Here is a 16,743-nt window from a genome sequence, read left to right on the forward strand (position 1 = left end):
CCTTCAAACTGGAGCACAACGACCAGAACCAGAACCAGAACCAACATCTCCTGTCCGTCTATCAGCTGCTGAACTGAGAGACTTTTCTCTGCTGCTGATCTGAAAACACTGATGATGTTTCCTGTTTGTGGCTGAAATAAAAACAGCTTCACACCAACACCCAGCATGCATCCTGTCACTCTGCTGTCGTCACTTTTGTGTTTTCGTTAGAATCTGAAGTAAATCCACAAATAGGAGGAACTAGTTGCACAACCTTTAGTTAGAAATAGACATTTAAGCTCCATTTCACTGAGTCACTTTGTGACACTCAGATCAACTGAAGTGAATCATTATTCAGATTAACCTTTAGCTGATTATTAATAACATAAAGCAGATGAGTACTGAGGTTTTATTTTGTAGAAGTTATTGCTTTTTATCTGTATATTCTGTTTTAATTTCTTTTGCAAAGTAACTCTGTCAAACTCCAGCCTGCAAATAATTTAGAACAGAAAATCTGGCTCTTCTGTAAACAGACCATTGAATGATCTGCTGGTCATTGAATTATTTGATGCAGAAAATGTTTCATTTGGTTTAAGAAATTAACAGACAGTTTTGGTCATTTGACAGTTTGTCCTTAATCGTTAAATGGTGATTTAGAGATTTAGTGCTGTGACGAGTTTCTGTTGTCTGATTATGGATCCATCTGACTCCAGAGGGATTTCAGTGAACAAATACGGAGATTTTGGTTTTTCCATCGCAAAACACAATGAGAACTAAGGGAATAGTTCCTCATCTGTTTATCTCTTTTATTAGGAAATTCAACAAGTAAAGAAATTACACATGCATACAGAAACATGTTTAAAATACAACACTGTTTTATATGAACTGTAACTGATTTGTGATGAAGCTCAGTGCAGTGCAGCGGCAGCAGAACGTTCTCCATCATTTTCATAATCCACTGTGTCGTCATCAGCAGCAAAACGAACCTGAGAGAAAAAAACAGATTAACTGGATGAAACTGATACAGACTCTAAATGAACATCCATCTATTTTCTAACAGCCACTCTACATATAAAAGGTCTATGAATGTATTCATCATGATTGTTTCTCTTACTTTAATGTCTTTCTGAGGCTTTTTTCTTTCTGCAGTGAAAAACAGAATAAAGTGATTAAAGTGTGTAAATTGTCTCCATGGTAGCTGAGTTTCCTCACCTCTGGTTCTGATGATACCAACAGTGAGTCCAACCATCAGGATCAGTCCTGTGATCTTCAGAGTCAACATGATGAAGCTCAGAGGAGACGAGGCGGGGGGGCCTGAGGAGGAGACGGAGCAGCAACCTGATTGGATCATTTTCATCTGGTTTAGGAAGGAAATAGTTTCAACATGATGGTGGACTGAACATCAATCTGAGAGTCTGAGACTTTGGATCCACATTCAGAACCAGGAGAACCTGAACCACCATGATGGAGAAGAAAACTGGAGATAAAAACTGTGGTGTGGAAAGTTTCATTGCAACATTTTAACTTATTTATAAAAATCAGACATCATACCTTCATGTTGGTAGTGAGCTTCTATCTTCACTTTGTTTCCTTCAACAAACAGGCAGGTGAATCTTCTGCTGCTCTGAAGATTCACAGTCAGATGAGAATCACAACCAGTCTGTCCTCCTGATTTATATCCATCACCTTCACCAGTCAGTTCACTTCCTGTCTCGTTCAACCAGCTGAGACTTTTATCTGGACAAGAATTCGACCCGCTGTATCTCCACAGAAAACACCTTAATGTTATTTCTCCATCTTTTGCTAGAACAGCATCTGGAGGAGACGGAGAAACTGAAAGAAAAAGAAAAACTGTCGTCTTAGATTTCTGAAAAATGCAGAACCACTTTTTAAAGAGAAAAAAAAAAAAAAAAAAAAACTTTGTCTCAGTCTGTGAAGAGTAGACAAAGAAACGAAACCTGATAAAAAGTTTAGATGCCTGTATCGTTTTTGGAGACTGACCTGCATTAATATTGTAGATCTGAGAAAGTTTTCATGAGCATGTTGGAACAAACCAAGGAATCATAAAAGTTTTTATTCAGTAGTTTGATCAAACATTGAACCACAAAACAAGACAAACTGATTAAATCTAAACATCCTCAGCACAACGTTCACTCTGATGAGTGACTTCCTGACGTCATCACAGCTTGGCCCCGCCCCCAGATCAGACAGGAAGTAGAAGAAATGCGTGGACTGATGGGTAATGTTTGCCTGAATCTAAATAAATGATCGTTTCTCTCTGACTGAACAACATGTGACCTTCTGACTGCATCAGGTCACTGAGAGGTTCCCTCATGTTAAAGTCCAAAGAAGTTCAAGGTTCAGAGAAAAAGGAAATCAGAACTGATGATGTCAGAAACATCTGTCCAACATTTCACCAAGTAGATCAGAAGGAAAGAGACTGAGAGTTAAATCATTCAGGTCTAAATACTCACTGGTTAAAACATTCAAAAGCACACGGCCATCAGAGGAGGCATCAGATCGAGATCTACAGGCGTAGCGTCCAACATCAACGCGATCGATGTTGTTGATGATCAGAGAGCAGCTGCTGTCCACATTTAACCTGGAAGCTCGAGGTGAAACATCAACAACTTTTCCATTTTCAACCTCAAATGAATGACTTGAGCTTGTATCTCTGTAGTAAAGCCAGTCAACGTTGGAACATGAGGATAAAAATGACAGAATGTCACAAGGTAGAACAACATTTTCTCCTTCTCCGTGATAGAGATGAAGTTCTTCTTCTCTGGTTCCTGCAGAAGAAACAAAGACACATTAAAGTTTTTCATACTTCTTCATTCACTAAAACAATCATGAAGGTGAAACTAGAAATGTGTTGTTAACTTATTTTCTGTCATGTTGGACTTATTGTTACATTTTCTCCATTAGAACCTCTTAAATAGATGTTTGAGACACATTTATATCAACAATTATTAGTATTTCAGTCCTAATCAGGTCAGAAGTTTGAGAGAAAAAAGAAAAAACTTTGAATCAAAATTTTATGAACATGTTTATTTTCATATATACATGTTGAAAACCTGAGTAATAAATGCTACTCTAACGTCTGGGAATATGAAAAGGTAATTGTCATTAAATATAAACCAAAATGTCTTTCAAGTTGTTTCACCTTCATGTGAAAGAAAACAGATCTTTACCTTCAAACTGAAGCACAACGACCAGAACCAGAACCAGAACCAACATCTCCTGTCCGTCTATCAGCTGCTGAACTGAGAGACTTTTCTCTGCTGCTGATCTGAAAACACTGATGATGTTTCCTGTTTGTGGCTGAAATAAAGGATAAAAACAGCTTCACACCAACACCCAGCATGCATCCTGTCACTCTGCTGTCGTCACTTTTGTGTTTTCTTTAGAAACTGATAAAATAAAAAAAACGCAAATTGAAGGAAGTATTTGAAACAAAAATTCTAACAACTTTTACATGATTCACTTTGTAACACTGAAAACTAAAGTGAGACATGATTTAGCTGAGTGAACTGATTGTAAAGAACATAAACAATGTTTCGTTTTTATTTCTACTATTTTTATTGCAGCTTGTTGTCATTTCCTTCTCAAACAGGAACAATGATTCACACTAATGAGCTGCAGTCAGTCCACCAACAGCAGCAGCTCTGAGACTCTGCAGACAGAGAATCAAACCGAGTCGTAGCAGAACAAACACAGAGACAACGTTCAGAGGATGAACACAGACGGTACAATCTGAACAAAAAATCACATGACTCAGCATTTTAATGCACCACTTACACACGAATCTGAGGCTGTTGGAAGAGTGACATAAGTCTCAGAAATCCTCGTGCATCGTAACCTGATCTGTGCATAAATTCAGCTTAGTCTGTGTGCATCAGGCGACTTGTGCGTATTTATTTAATATTGTAGATGTAGGAGAAGGTTTGAATTTGTAATTATCAGATTTGTGAGGTTGAAGAAAAAATTGTGTGTAGAAATTGTAATTGTGTGCGAGTATTTTTATTTTTCCTTCATAATTTTTTTATATTCGTCTGTGCATTTGACCTCATATTTAGAAATAATAAATATCTACAATGCAAGCAGGCATCATTACATCATGAGTCATAATTAAATTTTTATTTTCAGCAGGTTTGAAAAAGATGACAAAAGAATCTGGACAGAACTAAAAGCAGACGGTTCCCTGATCAGTTCAGCTGTGGATCATTTTACAGAAAACTAAAGTTCATAAATTCTTACTGCATTAGCCATGCTTAAGGATTTAAAGGGAAAAACTACGTCTGAATTATTGTCAGTTATACCTGCTGACACATTCATGTCATTTCCATAAATATGTTGTGTTTTTAATGCACTGACACCTGGATTTCTCCACTGTGGGACAACAAAGGATATTTTTATTCTATTCTTTTCTAAATGCCTCTGGTTGAAGACTGGCTTCAGGTTTTCTACCAACAGTCTCTGTCCTCTTTGTTTTCAGAGGATGTTTTATTCATCCTAAGTTACAGATAATAAAAATGTTTGTCCAGCAAAACATTTGTTCTTTGTTCAGGTGAAAAACTGGTTTAGAAAATCTCTAATCTGTGTGCAAAGAGAAATGAGGCCTGCTTATAACACTGTTATACAGTACAGTTCTGCTTTTGTCTCATTTATTCAACAGATAAAATGTTACACTTTTCATCACAGGTGTGTAGTGAGTTCTGTCTTCATGCTGTTTTCATCAACAACCTGGCAGGTGAGGCTGCCGATGCTCTGATGCTGCAGTTAGAGAGGAATTACAGCAGCTGTCCGATGTGGTGCAAAAAATCTTCTCATCAAACCAGCAGAAACTCGACTCTGGACAAACAGCTGGACTTTGGAGAACCCCGCTCCGTGCGCCCTGACGGTCCAGACTGCTCAGCTTAAGAGCCTGGAGGATACTCAACCACTTGTTTCCAGACGTCACCTTTCGTGGGAAAGGTAGATCGTACAAGGTGCCACATCGCCAGTAATCGGTCAGAGAGCAACATTTGACAAAGGCCATGGAGATCACGACTGAAAGGAAAGAATACATGTCTTTCAGGGTTATGTCCGTCCAAGAATGGGATTTGGTAGAGCAGTGGGCTCGGCCATTTTCATTGGTGTTTTTCACTATTGTCAGCAGGGTGCTCTTTGTAAAAAAAAGCTGAAAAGGTCTAGGCCCGTGTACTGAGCCATCATGATGAGCTGGGGTCCAGGTGTTCGCAAAGGGCGGAAGGTGGGCAGGCATGGCGTTATGTCGGCCTCGTGCCATCTCTCCATCTTGGCACCGTCCAATCTGGATGGCAACGTTTCTGCCTTGAACTTTCCCTTCGCTCTCGCTTTGGATTTCACTTTTCTGTTGACTTGAAGGGACTTGCTGTTCAACCCACCCCCTCTTCTTGGTTTCTCTTCTTGGTTTCTTCTCAGCAGGTTCATAGTCTGAATCTTCATCACATTCAAATCTAATAGAGAAACAAGAACATAGTCAGGATGTAGAAACAAAAACTCAGAACAACGTTTTAACAAAAGGCTAACAACGCTCACTCCGACTCTGACCAAACCAGAGACAAGTCAGATATAATGACGTCATTGTGCTGCTAAACACATAACGCTGAGTGGAGTGGAGTACCGCTCCAAGATGGCCGCCCTAAATCTTGTCAGTGACAATAAGCGAGAGCGGTCCATGAGGGTCTATCCTTATATTATGTCTATGGGCGCTGCTGCTTCCACCTTTTCTTTGGGCAGAAGGGCGGAGTTTAAAAGCAGCTTAAAGTGATTAGTGTAGCCCCACCTACAGTACCGGAGGATGCAAGACGGGATCTAAGCTACTGGACTTTTTGTTGTAAAACGTTTTTTACCTCAGTAAATACCAACATTTCCAAGTACATTTATCTTAACATTTATTTGAAAAGTAGTACAAGATGACTTTTTAGGTTTTTATTATTATTATTGTTATTATTGGATATTTATATCCTGTGACAAAAAGTTACCTTCATTTTGAGCAATTGAAAATAATTCAACTCCTTGAATTATCTTCAAAAATCAAACAATCAAAACAATCAACAAACAATCAAAATGTTTGACTTTTAGTTATATGTGGAACTAAAAATCAAACATTATTATTTATCTTACCATATAAAATCTATATTGCATACCAATAATGAAGATTAAGATGAAATATTTAGCTCAAACATGTAAAATTAAATTTCAAAGTGAGAAAAATTAAAAATAAAAATAGGAACAAATATGAAAAATCCATTGATAAATCCAGTATATTCACTTTTCCCTTGTCTGCCTCTAACAGTATTAAACTATAATTCAAGTCTTACTATCTTAAGTCAAAACGAATAGAAACTGGAAGTGAGATTTTACCACAGGACTGAAACTGATCTGTGTTTCACTTCATCTGCGGTTTGGTTGCAGGACTTTCACATCTCAGAATTTCAACTCACAACTTTTTACTTTTAATAATTACACCCAGGCACGTGGTCTTCATCTCTAAACATTAAACATTAAAGTGAAACGCTCTTGGAGTCATGGCCTCTGGTTGCTAGCTTTTTATTTATTTATTTTTTACATTTTGGTTGCTATTCTGGTCACTGCCACTAGATGGCGTCCTTTGACTGCTTATTCTGCAGAGGGGCGTGGCCGCTGGTTTCATTCAGACTTTGGTACTTTTAAACAGTCAGCAGAAATTGGGGAGAAATGCTAGTAAATATAAACTGCAGTCAGATATAAAAAGTCAGGACATCACAGCTTTTAGAAATAATAAAGAAAAATATATATAAAGAAGTAAAATTATTTTCATTACAAGAAGTTTTTGGTTATAAAATGTTGAAAAATATTGTGAACAAAATCTTAAATTTACTGTTAAATTTATCGTATCAGGACTTCAGTCCACTCTTGAGTTTGTCCTGAAACTGGACGTAAAAACAAAGCAGCAGCATAATCACATATTATCAATACTTATTACTTATAATTCATATTTTTAAAGCAGGTGATGTTGAAGCTGAGGCAGAAGCAGGTAGTTTCAGTTGATGTTGACGTCAGATGAGTCCAGCAGCAGAATGGTCTTCAGTGTTTTCATAGTTCACTGTGTTGTCTGCAGCAACAAAACGAACCTGGAAACAAATAAATATTAATGAAGCAAATCAGAATTTTTTAGCATATTCAAAAGGTAAACAGTCCAAGTTGATCCTGCTCAACAAACTGCAGCTAAGGAGTCATTTCTTTAAGCTAAGTGAATGTATATCATTTATTAGTATCAAATATATGGGTGATTATTACATATTATAAAGATAAAATGTTGTTTATCAAAGTAAAAAAAATTCTATTGTCACATTTGGAAGTTTTGCAGTAGTTTTTTTATATAAAATGTTAATCTGTAAAGGTAAAATATATTTTGCTAAAATGACGCCATATGTATGTTAAAATCCTACAGTAAAGGGTGTTTTCCATTTGCTTTGACTTTAAATTAAAAAGTTTCATATTGTAATTCTTACAATGGAAAACTGACACTAAATCTTACCTTGATGTTTTTCGATGCTCGTTTTCCTCCTGGAAAATTAGATCAGAGATTTTATTAAACATAGACATTGACACCCAAACACATCAAAACAAACTGCTATGTTATTATTGTTAATAAGAACCACATAATGATCATAAAGCAGATATAAAAACCACAAAAAAAACATCAGATGCCCATTTCAGAGCTTCTGTGTTGTAAGTCGTTCTCTGGAGGATCCGGATCCGCTCACCTGTAGATCTGATGACAGCAGCAGTGATTCCGATCATCAGGATTATTGCGGTGATCTTCACAGCCAACATGATGAAACGCTGAGACGAGCTGTGCAAAGTGGCGGTCCGGTTGCTCTGCAGACCTTCCCCTGCTACATACAGCCAAAATACTGAGATGAAAAACCTTGAAATTTGATTAAAAAAGGCATTTTCTCCATCTTCATCTGCACTACTCATTTATTTGTCCACATTTTAAATTTAACTTGACTTTAGATTTTTAATATTGTCATATATAGAAAGCAAGCAGCCCACTGAGAGCTTGCAGTGCCTTGCCTTCAGTGGTTACTGGTCCAGTGAGTCGGTCGCTCCCTTTGGTGACCACAGACGTTTGGTAACGCATCTCTGGAGTTGAACCTGTCAGGACGGAGGAAGTTACATCTCCCTGCACCGTGTGCGTCTGTTTGTTCCTGGGTGCCGCCATCCAGGCCGCCCTTAAACTGGGGTTGGTCACATCACTCATGATCAGGTCTGTAGGGCTGGCCTCTGAAAAAAGGGAAAATGTACAGTTTTACTAAAGCTACAAAGCAATAGGGTTCAGTATTTAGGATTATTCATGTGCAAAGTATTCTTAGTAGAACTCAAAATGCAAAAGGATCTTCTTAGTTTCGGTTTACACAGTCTATATAAGTAGTCCAGTGGAAATACATGAGAAACGACCAAGATGGTTCTGGTGACATGCATTCTTTAACCAGAGGCAGCAACATGTCTCTAGGCTTTATTTCAGAAAAACAGAACCAACTTAATGATTATAATATATGGTAGTAATGTAATATTATGGCTGTTTTGGCCAGTTGTTGCCATCCATGTTGGGATAATTTATCTAAAATAGAAAAAGTACCAAACCTGGTAAGAAAGCTGTGTACTCAGCAACTACTCTGACTTTGGTTTGGACAACAACCAGGCAGTGATATCTTGTTTTGATGCCTCTCTGGAGCTTCACAGTCAGAGAAGAAGCACAGGTTTTGTGTTTTCCATCCTTGTGTCCAGCATCTTCACCAGTCAGCTCAGATCCTGTGTCGTCCACCCAGCGGATGATGTTCTGTGGACAGTGGTCCGATGAACTGTGTCCCGCCAGAGAGCACTGCACCGTGACATTTCTTCCCTTTGCTACATCAGCATCAGGTGGAGGTGGAGACACTGAAAGAAAAAGCAATAATGTGGATGGATGGAGCTCTTCCAGATCTCCAAACATTTATGGGAATGTTTTAGCTTGGGAACATCAAAAAGAAATGAATTCCCAAATACTCACTTGTTAAAATAAATAAATACACGTCAGTGTCAAAGCCGGCTCCACCCTGAAGCTGGCAGGTGTATTTTCCAGCGTCCTCTGCAGTGATGTTGGTGATGATCAGAGAACATCGACTGTCCACACTGAGCCTGGCAGCCCGACCTGAACGCTGAACCACTTTTCCATTTTCAATCTCCAGGGTTTGCTTTGTGGATCCCCTGTAGTGGAGCCAGCGAACAGCGGAGCAGTCAAAGGAAACTAAATCCCTCTTACAGGACAGAGCAACATCAGCTCCAGATTTGGAAAACTGAAAATGAACACTTCCTCCTCTGGTGTCTGTTAAAGAGAAAAAAAAAAACATGCTTTTATTTTGATATTTTCCATCAGAAGTGTCCTTGTAATGTTGCACTTAGCTAGCTATAGCTGCTAGCTTAGCCATAAGATAATGTTGGAGAAAAGTTATGTTGTATTTTGTTCTGAAATAATCTAGTGTTGTTTAATTCAGCATTTGGTCTGCAGCTCACATACCGTAAAAACTGTTGGAGTCTCAGACCAGGAGTACAAATCAAGAATGAGGCTCAAGTCAAAGTCAAGTCTACGTGTTGCTAAATACTTAACATTCATGTTTCTCTCAACCTAAATAACATTTGCAAAGTGTCAGAAAAAAGGTGTCAAACCTTTAGGAACCGGTGGGTAGTTCGCCTCTGTCCTCACTTTGTTGAAGAAGAAGATCTGGCAGGTCAATATTTTGTCTCTGTCATCCTGAAGATTCACGGTCAGATTGGAAGCACAGTGCTGGAAGTGGACGGCTTCACCCTGCAGCTCGGCTCCGGCTGCATCCAGCCAGCGGATGTTCCTCTCTGAGCAAGGAACATTTATCTGCTTTTTCCAGGGAGAACACTGCAGCGTGACGTTCCCATCCTTTGTTTCATTAGCATCTGGTAAAACCAGGGAAACTGAGAAAAGAATAAGAGAAAACTGTTGCTTCAGTCTGAAAAAATCTGACTTACGTTTCATTCCTTAAAAGAACGACAAGTTTGTCTCCTTTCCTTTGCTGGCTCAGTTTAAACTTAACTGTAAGGTTAAGTATTACCAGATAATTGGCTTGGGTTTAGTTTGCAGTTTAGACAATTTCCTTCTTGAGATGCCACAACTCAAAGTCCCTGTCCCCAAAATCAAGACTCAGTCCTCCCTCTCTCTCTTCTTCCTCAGATTTGAGAAACAGAATCGTTATATTCTCTCCTTTTCTCCAGTTTCTGGGATAAAACCTGCAACAGTAACTACAGCCAGAGGAGGCATTTAAGCAAAAAAAGTAGATTTTTAAGCTGCAGTATGTAACTTTTTTTAACGTACTTAAAATGATCATTATCTATAAGACAGATAAGCTGCTGTTGCTCTCTGAGCCGACCATGAATGCTAAGGCTAGTTAGCATCGCCACCAATGAGGCAGATAAACAGTTTTCCTGGAATGATAAGTTGTTTCTCTGCAATTAGAACATTTAGAAGCATGTATATGAGCATGATTGACAGCACTAAGACCCTCCTCCTGTCTCTGATTGGTTGTTTTTGACCAGCAGTGGTGTATTTCCTCAGAAGCCAATCGCAGCTCAGGGAGAAGTTGATTTTTCCACTGATTATCTGTCTTATAACAAACTGTCACAACATGTTGACAAGCTATATCTAAATATCTAAAAAAACAACATATTTTTGTTTGACCAACAAATAAGCAAATGAAACTGATTGACTGATTGTTGTACAGTAATAGCAGAGTTAAAGTCACTTCAGGTATGAGTGTTAATGTGGAAAGGAGGCACTTACTGGTCAAAACAAACAGATACACGTCAGACTCAAAGTTTTCTCCCTCCCGCCGCCTGCAGGTGTAACGTCCGGCGTCATCAGCAGTGATGGAGGAGACGATCAGAGAGCAGCTTGAACTCAATCAATCATGAGATAAAGTTCATTCACAAACTCTCTGCAGTATTGATTACTATAAATAGTATCTGCTCCCTTATAGACATTTTATGGATCAAATGTCAGTATGATGCATTTTTATGATCAGTAATGTAATATGAAACAAAAGCAAAAACAGAAGAAATGTAACTTTTTAACAGAAACATATTCTCCACATCTTCATAGACAACACTGAAACCAAAGAAACCATTTATTATCTTATGAGTTTATGAATTAATGTCTGTTTCTATAAAAAGGTTTTTACCTTCAAACTGAAGCAGAAGTAAAATGAGTTCCAGTCGAGCCATCTGATGTTTTCTTAGTAAACAGGAAACACGAAGCAGCTTTAATTCGCTGCAGACTGAAAACTACTGCTCTTATTTCCGCTGTGTGGCAGATATTAGAGATAACGTTTGTTAAAGAAACGCCTACATCTTGTTCATTCTCATCATATATTCTGCTAAAGCTGTGTAAAAAAAAAAAGGAGCACATTTTTTAAGCACAAGTTTTGCTGCATATTTACTTATTTTTCTCTTTACTAAGCACAAAAACATGTTTTGGCTTGTTTAATTTTTTTACTGTTTACTAAAATCCATTTGACAGCTGCTGCTTTCAGTTAAACGCTCAAGACTTCAGTGTTTGGCAGGTGGAGATAAATTATTTCAAATTATATGCAAAGGAAAAAAATGCATTTAATAGGTAGACATATGTGAGTAACAGTGAAAGTCCAGATCGGTTGAAAGTTATGCAGAATTAAACTAAAATAACCTCCACTTCCTGCCACATTCTCAGACCTCGAATAAATGATCCAATGTCTAATCAGATGTTGCAGCGGCAGAGAGCAGCACAGGCTGACAGAGCAGCACAGGCTGACAGGAAGTCTAAAACACTCATCTGAATCCTGCACAAGTTTATCCTATCCGCACATAAAGTTAATCATTATAGTCATAATAAAAAAACCCATAAATAATGAAACATACTTATACAGATGAACTGAAGGAAACAACAGGAGCTACAAAAGCAACAACCAGTTCCCTAAATCTTAAATGCATTAATGGTCAGTTTTCTTGCACCTTCATGTTCGTTAAAAGAGAAACTGATCATAAGGTTTTATGCTATAAAAGTCGGCAACCAAGCTCAACATTTAGGAGCTCAGCCTTCGTCGATGTCTCCATTTAGAGTCCGGCTGCTGTGAAGTGTGCAGAGACTCTGCCTGCCAGCTGGAGGCGACTGCTCTCTCAACATTTAGTCAGAAATCTAAGAAGAAGAAGCAAAATTAAAGCAGAGAAAGGAAAAATAGTTCCAGCACCAAGATCACATCAGTCAGGGGAGTTTTCTCTGCTTCATGTTTGAACGATTTATTTCCTCTGTGTGTGAGTTCACACCAACACCAACCTTCATCCTGTCTGCTAGTCATCATCTAATTTATACTTAAAAAAAAGAAAAGCAAGGCAGAACTATGCTTTAAAAAAGAAAAAGAAAAAAAGACCAGAATGTGTCACATTTAACAAGGAAAGTATCAATTCTGTCATTTCCTTTCTTTGCATTGACTCACTTTATTTAAAGTAAAAAGTTCTAAGGAGATGTACAATAAATAAATGAATTAATTAATTACTCACTCAATGTTCTGAGAATAATGTTTAAAAAATACATTTGTGTTAAAAATGTTCAGTTTGATGTTGGAGGAAGTCAAATATTTTCATAGCTCAGTGTGGAGTCTTCATCTTCATCTTCATCTTCATCATAACTACCAACCTGTGAGACAGAAAAACACAAAAACCTTAAAAAACCCAGAAGTTAAGCAGCGTCACGCTTTCTCTCACCGATTCCTTCTAATAAAAACTAGTTTATTTTGAATTGTGTCATTTAAGTTGTTCAGTTTGTCGACCTTTTCAGCCTAATTTGTGAAGACAATTATTTATAAGATGGTATATTTTCCCCCTAATGAGAAAATACATTCAAATTAAAAGTTATATTTTCCTATAAGTTTACAGATAAATTAGTTATTATATTTAAAATCCATTTTTATTACTCACACTGAAGCCATCTGGAAATTTGTTGTTTCCTATAAAAAACATTACTTGAATTAATACATTTCTTTTCATTTTTTATATAATATGGTCTGTATATGACCTCTATCTGTGTTGACAGTAACAGTGATCCGATCATCAGGATCAGAGCTGCGATGCTCAGAGTCAACATGAAGCAGCTCAGAACCAGAACCAGTCTGTGGAAACTGTGGAAAAAAATGTTTTATTTATTTATGCAGTAAATAATTCAGCCTAGCAGGCAAAGTTTTATATAAACATATTAATCAACTGAATGACACAAAGATTTAGCATCATGTTGTATTTCTCTGTCGTACCCATGGCAACAAGTGTGTAGTGATCTTGTATTTTCACGGCTTGGACAAACTGGCAGGTGTAGGTTCTGCTCCGGCCACTGTGAGGCGCTATGGAGAGAACAGAAGAACACTTTGTGTGACCTCTGAACTCGCAGCGGTCCAGCACTGATCCGGACCCGCTGGGGGGATGCAAACAAAAGTCTGCTTAGGCCCCAAAAAGGCTTGGACTGGCCCTGAGGAATGATAAACAGTAAACCTGCAGTTACATCAGAAAACATTCATACCTCAAAGATTTAGTCATAATATAATATTTCATACCAAAGTTCTGATAGAGCTTGAGCTTGTTGTAAGCAGCAGGTCCAGAACCAACACTTAACCCAACTTGCTTTCAAAACGCTAAAAAAGATAAAAATAAGATTTTCAAGTGACTGTAAGCCTCAGTCGTCAAAACGCTCAGATGCACCAGCGTGTCTCCGTCAGGGGAAACTCTGGATGGACACACAGCTGTAGCGTCCGGCGTCCTCCGCGGTGACGCTGATGATGACCAGAGAAAAGTTGCTGCTCAGACTCACTCTGTTCCCTCTGAGTGAATTCCTGAAGCCAGTTTCATATTCAAATTCATAAAAGGTCTGAGAAAAATCTCGGTTAAAGAGCCAGACAGCAGAGGGCGCTGCGGTTGTGATACAGGAAGACTTCTGCTCCTCTGGCCGCTGCACAAACACAAGCTGTCAAACTTACAGGAACCTGGAAAAACTCAGAACATTCTCATTGATGAACAAAAGTGGTGCTAAAGCAAGGTGTGCACTATATGCGCCACAGGAGGGCGCTGCGCTGAACAGGGCGCCAAAACAAAATGATTTCAAGTCTGTTTTTGTAAATGTTACCATCAGTGACAGAGGCAGTGACAATATTATCCAAGTTAAGCCTTAGAAAAGATTGTCTTTCTTACCATTAACTCAGTTAACGTGACTAAGCATGAAAAATAATAAAAAATCTTATTTTCTGATTCTGATTCACTAAAAAAGTTCACATTTCCAAAAAACAAATGCATGAACATATAAAGAGCATTTACCTTCAAACTGAAGCTCCATCACCACTAAAGCCACCACTGCTGACATTTCTGACCTGCTTACTTGAACTAAGGTTGTTTTTGTCTTTGATTCAAACATATTTCATAGTTCCTGTGTGAAGCTGATTTCCTGAGTGAATCATCATCATCATCATCATCACTCAGAATGTGATGTCTACTCTGAACAGCTCATGTCTGCTTGTTATCAGATTTCCTCTTAACACTTTAAAACTAAAATATCAGAAACAACAAACTGGGAGAAGGAATTTTATTGACATGTTAACTATTTTATTTTTATTTTATCACTGTTCACTTAGTTTTGTTCTCTTTTTATATTCATAATTTAAAAGTGAAACTTTACACCAGTTCCCGTTTTTCCACCAAGCCTTTTCCATCCTTACCAACATTCTGTATAATTATTATCAGACTCTCAGTTACTCAAGCATTTAACCTAAATTATTGTCTCTGACAGTTTTTGTATTATGATCTTGTGAAACACATCAAAATCCAGAGTAAAAACAGTATTTTATGTATTTTATGATTGTAAAATCAGATTATAGCACACATATATTTTAGTTTTAATAAAAAACTAACAGTTTATAGATAGTTATGTTTCGTGAGCCCTCACCCTGATTCATGTTAATGTAATGCTGTAAGTTGGCCAGTAGGTGTCACTGTATTTATTTCTATGAAGTGTTTGGAAACACTGAACTGATTCTGAAACTTTCAGCATTTTCTACACTAAAGATGATCAAAAAAATCATAAAAATCAACATAAATAACAAGGGAGAAGAAATTACAGGGAGGATCTGACAAGTGAGTGAAAACCAGCTGCCTGTACTGGGAGGGTGATTACTGGACTTAGATCAACCAGTAAACAGGCTGCATTAATAAACACAAAAGAGAAACAATAAGACCAAACAACAATAAGAACATTACATTTCATTTTTTATTTCAGATTTATGGATTCAAGCGTTAACTGAGATTAAAACTCTAGACTTAAATATTAAAATATTTAAGGTTAAAATAGCATTAAATTAACTCAAATATGAATCTGAAGGATGACATCATGACCAAGAAACCAAACCGTCTCCATCTGAGGCAGAGCCTGACCTCCTGACCTGCAGGGAACGGCTAACCTTCATCTCTACAAAATGTGTTTCCTCAGTGAATGTGAGATTTCTTAAATATGACACATATATTCAATAATATGCATTAGCAGCAGCAGGCTGTCAGTGAACGGCCTCCGTCACGGCTCCGTGGTTTCGGCTCATCAGTCTCCTCATTATCTGCTTCTCCACCTCCATCAAGCTGCAGCTAATACAGAAGGCGCCGTCCCTTGAAATAACCAATCAATAACCGGCTGCAGTCCCTGTCAGCCGATAATGTGTGAGCTGTCGCTGGAAGGGAACCTGCTTTGTCGTTGTGCAGCAATCCACAGACAGGTGGACATCTGTCAGAGAGCTGCTGTTTTATTTAAGACCTCAGCAGTGGAGAAAATAAAGTCGCAGAATACGACCTGCAGGAACGTCCACCGAGGCAGAAGACAGGGAAATGAATTTACTTCACAATCTGCTCTGGGGAGTTTGAGGTGGAAGTGGAATCCAGCAGAGGATTTCACTTCCCCCCGTTCTGCCCCTGTGGTCCAGTCACGTCTTCATCCTGTTGGTGTCATCTTTAAAACTGAAGAGAATAAAGAAGAATCTACTCAGAAAATTACAAAAACATGCAACCGACCGACCGACCGACCGACCGACCGACCGACCGACCGACCGACCGACCGACCGACCGACCGACCGACCGACCGACCGACCCACTGCTGGACAGAGTCAACATCAAGTTTCCCTCAAACAGAAAATTGATGTTTCTGTTTGAAGCACAAAGAACAGAAACTCTGGACACAGAAAGTTTGTTCCTGTAAATAAATACCTATTTATAGTAATGAATAGTAAATCAGTTAAGAAGTTGAAAAATTGTAACGTAACATAAAACAAAACATTTGACAGAAATGCCAAAACAGACAAAGGACATTTTTAAAAACAAGAAACAAAGTATAAACTCCAAAAGCTGAGATCAGAGGCAGGACAGGAGGAGGTCGTCTCCATACATCAACAGGACTTACATTTAATAAAGGTTGATTTGGAAAAATGAGTTCACGTTTCAGTTTCAGTGCAGAACAAGAGCTGACATTATTTATTCTGATCGTGTTCTGCAGTTTAAGACGTCTCAGCGGAGAGGTCAGGCCGGCTGAGGATGGACGTCTGCTCTGTTGCTTTTCTTTGATTGCTTCTGCAAATGGCTCCCTAATCAGAGCTCAGACTGGCTCTGATGGTATTAGCTCTGATGAGATGGCTTCACTTC

At 38.3% G+C, this 16,743-nt stretch overlaps 2 protein-coding genes across 2 annotated transcripts; both read right to left on the bottom strand.

The window, feature by feature from the left end:
• Positions 1–873: 873 nt before the first annotated feature.
• Positions 874–3,316, bottom strand: LOC148153130 (uncharacterized). The gene is made up of 6 exons (XM_088002035.1): positions 3,171–3,316; positions 2,454–2,768; positions 1,531–1,812; positions 1,192–1,293; positions 1,094–1,122; positions 874–965 (listed from the first exon to the last, which is right to left on the bottom strand). Exons 1-6 carry the CDS (start codon positions 3,214–3,216, stop codon positions 888–890), a joined length of 852 nt encoding a protein of 283 aa, XP_087858161.1. The 5' UTR covers positions 3,217–3,316; the 3' UTR covers positions 874–887.
• A 3,220-nt stretch (positions 3,317–6,536) lies between these two features.
• On the bottom strand, positions 6,537–10,036 carry LOC106903765 (contactin-2-like). The gene is made up of 7 exons (XM_088002284.1): positions 10,030–10,036; positions 9,697–9,957; positions 9,041–9,355; positions 8,635–8,928; positions 7,752–8,274; positions 7,523–7,551; positions 6,537–7,115 (listed from the first exon to the last, which is right to left on the bottom strand). Exons 1-5 carry the CDS (start codon positions 10,034–10,036, stop codon positions 8,018–8,020), a joined length of 1,134 nt encoding a protein of 377 aa, XP_087858410.1. The 3' UTR covers positions 6,537–7,115; positions 7,523–7,551; positions 7,752–8,017.
• Between the last annotated feature and the right edge of the window lie 6,707 nt (positions 10,037–16,743).

The sequence above is a fragment of the Poecilia mexicana genome, unplaced genomic scaffold, assembly GCF_051168715.1.
Source record: "Poecilia mexicana isolate PSO_F unplaced genomic scaffold, ASM5116871v1 scaffold_21, whole genome shotgun sequence".
Lineage (NCBI taxonomy): Eukaryota > Metazoa > Chordata > Actinopteri > Cyprinodontiformes > Poeciliidae > Poecilia > Poecilia mexicana.

Excerpts from the sequence above, each read along its gene's own strand:
- LOC148153130 (XM_088002035.1), bottom strand. The coding sequence starts at position 3,216 with ATGTTGGTTCTGGTTCTGGTTCTGGTCGTTGTGCTTCAGTTTGAAG. Across the intron at positions 1,813-2,453 it reads GCTTTTGAATGTTTTAACCA|TTTCTCCGTCTCCTCCAGAT; the intron begins GTGAGTATTTAG and ends TTTTTCTTTCAG. Across the intron at positions 966-1,093 it reads AGCCTCAGAAAGACATTAAA|GTTCGTTTTGCTGCTGATGA; the intron begins GTAAGAGAAACA and ends TTTTTCTCTCAG.
- LOC106903765 (XM_088002284.1), bottom strand. Across the intron at positions 8,929-9,040 it reads GTATTTATTTATTTTAACAA|TGTCTCCACCTCCACCTGAT; the intron begins GTGAGTATTTGG and ends TTTTTCTTTCAG. Across the intron at positions 8,275-8,634 it reads GTACACAGCTTTCTTACCAG|AGGCCAGCCCTACAGACCTG; the intron begins GTTTGGTACTTT and ends CCCTTTTTTCAG.